The following is a 7,021-nucleotide window of genomic DNA, read 5'->3' as shown; positions in this document are numbered from 1 at the left end:
GCAACAGTAATCAAATTATTTGTGCAAGGAGTGCAAATCACAACACAAAAGTAAATTTACACATGATAAAGTGGAATACTGCAAAAAGTCTGGTACAAAATCCAATCAAAGTATTCAGACTATTTTATATATTTTTTAATAACACCCTCATTGAGGGCTGAGCCCTCTCCTAATACTAAAAACCTAAAATCGTCCCTGGTAAATTAAATTGACTATTTTGTGAGACCAGGTAAAACAAAATGCCGCCTGATACACCCACTGCGGGTGTCTGTTTGCCTCCTGCCCTTACTGTCCTCTTTTTTGTACACTAAAATATTGTCACCCTATAAGAACCTTTGATATCACCTTTATTTTTAAGTGTTTTACATTATTTTTGTAATGTATTAACAAAGGTCGAGCGTTAAAACTGGATGTGGAGAAAATCAATCGTGTAGTTTTAATTCTATTTTCTGTCTTCAACGATTTTGAGGTTGAAACATCTACTCTTATTGTTTATAACATGTACATTAGTATTAATCAGTTAGTAGATTATAAATTGTAGATAGTTGTAGTAAAGAAGTAGTTTTGACTGAGAATGGGCAGAATAACTGAAGCCCACCTAAAAGCAGATTTAAAGAACTGAAGAAGCTGTTGCACTTACTTTGAGGTTGAACCTCCAGAAAATGCAGACAGATGAAGAGGATGAATAGCATAATGTCACAACTATACACTATAAAACTTATACAAGCAGGACACAGTGCTTAAAAAATGATAGAGGAAGTAACAATGAGAATGATGTGAAGGTGGTCTTGCAAAGTAACAGAACCGCAGAGATGCAGAAGATAAAATTGTATAAAGCTTAAGCAGAGATAAAACTGCATAGATAAAACTTTAACTTCTTTTAGTTTAACTTGTACTCTTCAAATAAGGTATAATTATATAATACATATCATACTCATATTAATATCTCTTATTTTTTAACTTGTATTAAATTTAATCAGATCACATTCACTGTGTTATGACAGTTGACATCTTAATCAGCACCCATGTATCATCATTACTAAATTCAGATTCAGAATTATAACACCCATCCCTGCCTTAAATACTTTCAATAAACCCATAAATGTGATGACATTGCTGCAGATCCTGCTGTTAGCCAGCAGAGGGCACTCTCTCATAACCACGTTTATAAATAGACAGTAATCCATTCATTTGCTGTGTAAATAAGTTTCTTTATTAATTATTATATGAAGAACAGTAAGGGTGAAATGCAGGAAAAATAACAAATGGGCAGTACTTTTACAATGAGACCATCGAAATAAAATAAAGGTGGTACATAACAGTATTTTGAGGAATAGAGAAAGACAGAGGAAACTATGACACCAGGGTAAAAACGAGATGAGATCTCACCATCAGGTGAATATGATCACATGGTCAAGAAATTCATGAGTCATATGTCTCATATAATCTATGACATTAAGAAAAAAAATATTTAAAAGGACATTTATTTTTGCTGAAGATAAACAGAAATGTATATCAGCAGTGTTTATAAACAGTAAATACTTATTGCATCCAGTTTAGAATAAAGTTGTATTAATTTTGGCACACAATATAATGATAGCAGCAGAACTGAGCTCTGTCAGGGCATTGGCTCACTGTAAATATTACCGCTGTCATTGGTGGCTAGTTTGGTAACTGTGGCGTACAGATGACTCAATTCAACCTAGAGAAAATAAAAGAAGCTTAAAATAAAGATACCACATCAAAATCTAATTAAAATGTATTTATATAGCACAAATACATCAAGGCAATTCAATGTGCTTTACAAAGAAAAGCAAAACTAATAAAAACATCACAGTAATAATACCAGATACACACAAACACAAGAATGATTCAAAGGTAATGAAATAAGAAAATATAAAGACTGTGAGGCTGACCAGACATCATATTCACTCTCTTATCAATATTTGTGAGTTTTGCAATTTATTTTACCTCGGTTTGTTTTGATTGTTCATCTCTGATTCCTGTATTACACAACACATCAAATATTTATATATTTAATGTTAAGCATGTAATGGGGAGACAATATACACAATTACACAACATGATTAATACATAACAGATGTAACCCTGACTGTGAAAACCCAGTTAAAGTCCTTTTTTATGCTTAACTTTTTTCTACATATAATTGCTCAAATGAAGGAACATAATGTGATATAATAATTTTACTCTACCTGAGGTTTCATTGGTGTATGGTAAAACATCGATAAAGGAGTAATACTCTGCTTCTTCATCTCCACACTGAATAACAAAGAATCAAATGATGTAAAATATTACAATAAAAGAGTAAAAGTTATGTTCATGCAATACTTACAGATCCTGAACCGACCATTGGTATGGAAACACCTCCTGTATAATACAGACCAAAATTACATCTAATTTTCAATTTTACTTTATTTTTACTTCTTGAAAATGTTTTAGGGGTCAAACTCACCGCGTTTTTTAATGGTCGACTCAAACCAAATTCTGTTACATTTCACAAATATTTTTTAGGTCATCATCAACATTTCTTTTCCAAACATAAATTGCATCAGTAAACAAAATTTAATCATAAACATCCTCACCTCTCTGCCCTCGGCCTTCCTGTGACAAAAGCAAATATCAATACTGTTAAAGTTATCTGGTTGAACATTTAGTTAACTCTATGTCTACGTGTGTAGAGCATCTTACTTTTACATTTGTACATACAGATGACCATGAGTCCAACCAGAACAAGACCTCCACCGGCGGTTGCCACCATAACAGAAAACAACATTTCTGTGAGAGACACAAATATCCAACATTGTGCATTATTTACAAAACGCAAAATTCTTGCTAAAATTATTAATATGAAATGTGTTGAAATGGATTTTCAAATTACAGTAGTATACTTTGAGATGTGTGTAAACATACTTACTTGTATTAAAGTACTTGTTGATTTCAGTGGTTTCTACAATCAGGGACAAAGTAACTTAGTTAGTAAATCTACTGTTACAAATAAATATATAAGTGAGTTTTGTAATATTACAGGTTGGTGAAGGACGTCTGAAGACTCACTCTTTGTAGGATCCGTTAAAATATGTCTGTTACGAGTTATAAGGCTGGATATGTCTGAAAGTAACAAAAGAAATATATTTAAGGAGACTTACAGTAAAAAAGCTGTAAAATTATTATTAACAAATGACAGAAGCAATAATTTACTCACTATTGCTGGATGTCACAGCAAAAGCTTAAACCCAGAGAAGACAGAAATTACTATCTGCTTTATTAATAATTGTGTATATGAGACTGAAATGACTTTGTGTTGTCAATTGTGTCGAAAATAAAATACAAATACTGTATGTAGAGGAGGGTCATTTCAAGGCAACTCACATGTTGTAATTGTTATAGTGAATGGGGTCGACATGGTGGGCAAAGCTGCTGAAATAATATTTAGTAAAATGGCAATGAATTACAATGATGGGTTTAGATGAAAGTATGAATGTTGCCATCTTTAGTCTTTAAAAAAGATATTTTAGATGATGCAGTTTTACCTTGAGAGGTTTGGCTGGAAAACATCATGGTTGAACTGTTTTCAGTGATCGGTGACATGGATGATGTGACAGCTGAACCTGTTGAGAAACCCCAACAAATCGATCAAAACTCAGTCTAAACAAAACTGTCAGAAAAAAATACTCCCTAGCTGTCGCTGGGGCAGTCAGCTTTCAAAAATTACACCTTTGTACCTAACAAGTACCTCAAAGATACATATTAGTACCAAATGCATACACATCTGTACCTAATGGACATTTTTACTGCTGCCCCAGTAACAGCTTGGGATTGAAAAAAATGAATGTTGGCATCTTTAAGATTTTAATATTGATCTTTTAGATGATGCAGTTTTACCTTCAGAGGTTTTGGTGGAAAACATTATGGTTGAACTGTAGTCCAAACCTGTTGAGAAACAAAAAAAAAAACATTATGCTATAAACAAACAAATTAATCAGCAAAACCTCACTGTAAGAAAAAATTGATTGGTTTCAAAAATTACACATTTGCACCTACATATTGCACCTCAGAGATACATAAGGGTACCAAATGGTGCATATTAAAGATACATATTAGCAGTGTTTGGGAAAGTTACTTTTAAAAGTAATGCATTGTAATATTAAAGGTGCAGTGTGTAAAATGTAAAAGGATTTCTTGACAGAAATGCAATATAATATACATAACTATATTATCAGTGGTGTATAAAGATCTTACATAATGAACTGTTATGTGTTTTGTCACTACTGTACTTTGTCTTAAACAACAACATGTTTGTCCTGTGGCAGCTTCTCTATACATTTCGGTGAGCAGTGCACTGAGCCGTTGGTTGCAATTCACAATCTCACTGCTAGATGCCGCTAAAATCTACACAATGCACCTTTAAGCACCTTTAAAAAGTAACTAATTGCATAGTTAGTTTTCATGGAAAGTAATGCTTACATTACTTTTTAGTTAGTTTTGAATTACTTTTTCTTAGCTGAAGCTTGATATCTTTCAGACCTTGAAGGTGTTTTTTATGACTGAAAAGTTCTGCATTCAGAAATTGCAGGTGTGGCCTGCCATCTCAGTTTCTGACTCAAACTGTTCCCACACAGGCGTGTACGCATAGAGTGCATCATGTGACTATGTTTAGTTTAATTCAATACATACTTCTTTTATCAAATAAATTAAACTAAAAAAGTAACTCAAATATTAATGTGTACATTTAAAAAGTAATGCGTTACTTTACTCATTACTTCAGAAAAGTATTATTAGATAATGCAAGTTACTTGTAATGCGTTACACTGCATATTAGCAAAAATGCATATACATCTATATCTATTAGGACATTTTTACAGGGTACTGATGATCTTTTTTTCTCTTTTTCTTTCTGACAGTGCTGCTTTGTCATTTTAAGATTTCATATATACTCGTATTTAATCACATTTAAGAATGAATACACCGAAACTTATTTAAAAAACTGGAGATGTGGCATGAAACGTGTAGATTTGAATAGATATTGAATGAACAGCTTACCTCTGACCCTTACTGAGACTTTATCAGAATGTAGTGATGTCATTTGTTTTCCTAATTCAATGGCAGTATAGTAACATACTATGTTCACATGTGAACTCTCATGATCTCCAGACCATGCAATCAGTTCAGAGACAGTAATGGAGAGATTACATGATGCACTTGGCTTGGTAAAATTCTCCCGTCCTGATGGGTAAAACAAGCATTCAGATACTCTTCTTTTCTTAAACCCCTCACAGACCAAACGCACCATCTCTCCATCAGTAACAGATGCTGGAAATACTGTAAGCTTGGCCTGAGGCAAACCTGTAGTAAAATGATATAAAAAACAAAGTAATTTGATTGTTACAAAGACATAAATTGTTAATAATGATCCAGACTTACATTCAGGCATTTAGCAGACATAAATTAGACACTAAAATGTATTATCTGTTATATACAAATATCTGTGTGCTTTGTAAAAGTTATTTATACCAACATAAGGTATATAAATGTGGTTTAAAATATTTTACAGTGTTATAGAAAAAAGTATACATATTTTAATTTTAGATTTCAGAGTTCAAAGTATAAGTCGATATAAAGACACACTCTAAAAAAAATGCTGGGTTATTTTCAACCCAATGTTGGGTCAAAAGGGACAAATCCAGGCATTGGGTTAAATTTAGGGCTGGGCATAGATTAAACTAGATTCATCTCATACAAAACAAAAGTAATTTTTTGCATAATATATGAGTTTGTGATGTGTGTAAATATTATGTATACACTCTAAAAAAACAAACGGTGCTATATAGAACCAAAACTGTTGCTTTGGATCGTAATCATAGAAGAACCGTTTTTAGTGCCATATAGCACCGGTGAAGCACCTGTATAGAACCATATAGGGGCCATATAGAACCACTATAGCACCAAATATGGTTCTACATAGCACTATATGGTTCTACACAGGGGCTTCACTGGTGCTTCACCGGTGCTATATGGCACTAAAAACGGTTCTTCTATGATTACGAGCAAAGAACCACTTTTGGTGCTATATAGCACCGTTTGTTTTTGGATATCGTTTTTTATTTATATATATATATATATATATAATTTAGAATATATAAAAATATAAATAAATATATATATACACATGTAAATGTGTGTATTTATATATATATATAATAATTACACACAGCACAAACTCATATGTTATTCAAAAAATACTTTTATTTTGTATGAGATTAATCTAGATTAGTCTATGCCCAGCTCTAGTTAAATTTAACCCAAAAATGTTTATATTTAACCAAACAATGGGTTAAAACAACCCAGCATTTTTGGTCAAAACAATCCAGCATACAGTATGTAGTATTTCTGTTTAATTTTACATCTATGGTGATAAAACAAAACTCCAAAGTTCCCAATTTTGCTTTAAAGTCAAAAGCAAAAACATTTCTTAAAAAATATAGACTGCAATATGAAAGATAAAACCATCAAAACACTTAAGATTTTGATTGTAAAGTATGAAAGATAATTTACCTTGTGTCTTAACCTCCAGAAACAGTTGAAAAGCAATCAGGATGAGCAGAGACATTTTTTCTTGTTTGCAGAAACTGTGAATAAGCTTTAGGATGTAAGAGGACAATGAACAGCATTCAGAAAGTGTTCGATGCGGAAGTTAATAATGAAAGCGCACCTCAGGTTTGGCAAATATCAGCAACTGAGATGGCAGAAGGTAAGATTTGCAAAGAAATTCTGTACGTAAGCAGCTGTCTTGAATCTTAACATGAGATTGTCAAAGATTAAAATAGCAATAAAAGATGATTGACATGACTGATGATGATGATGATGTCATAATGTAAAAGTGAGAGGAGTTAAAAACAGGAAGTTCACAGAATCACTTTCATTAAATCCTACAGCTTTTTGTTCTAAAGAAGTTAAAATGAGAAGTGTGATGGGCCTCAAGGTTAGATTATAACTCACGTAA

General features: G+C 32.3%; 1 protein-coding gene across 2 annotated transcripts; it reads right to left on the bottom strand.

Moving 5' to 3' along the window:
- Positions 1–1,177: 1,177 nt before the first annotated feature.
- On the bottom strand, positions 1,178–6,704 carry LOC129427927 (uncharacterized). Of its 2 annotated transcripts, none has more exons than XM_073876237.1 (15): positions 6,574–6,704; positions 5,062–5,364; positions 3,904–3,951; positions 3,552–3,629; positions 3,391–3,438; positions 3,224–3,247; positions 3,076–3,129; positions 2,936–2,968; positions 2,710–2,796; positions 2,604–2,622; positions 2,474–2,505; positions 2,354–2,388; positions 2,214–2,280; positions 1,972–2,003; positions 1,178–1,702 (listed from the first exon to the last, which is right to left on the bottom strand). In XM_073876237.1, the coding sequence occupies exons 1-15, from the start codon at positions 6,626–6,628 to the stop codon at positions 1,619–1,621; spliced, it is 999 nt and encodes a 332-aa protein (XP_073732338.1). In that variant the 5' UTR covers positions 6,629–6,704; the 3' UTR covers positions 1,178–1,618. The 2 variants fall into 2 exon arrangements, with proteins under 2 accessions (XP_073732338.1, XP_073732339.1); XM_073876238.1 differs by having other exon boundaries at positions 3,391–3,435.
- Positions 6,705–7,021: the final 317 nt, after the last annotated feature.

This window comes from Misgurnus anguillicaudatus, chromosome 14, assembly GCF_027580225.2.
Source record: "Misgurnus anguillicaudatus chromosome 14, ASM2758022v2, whole genome shotgun sequence".
Classification (NCBI taxonomy): Eukaryota; Metazoa; Chordata; class Actinopteri; order Cypriniformes; family Cobitidae; genus Misgurnus; species Misgurnus anguillicaudatus.
This window is presented reverse-complemented; position numbering and strand designations above follow the sequence as displayed.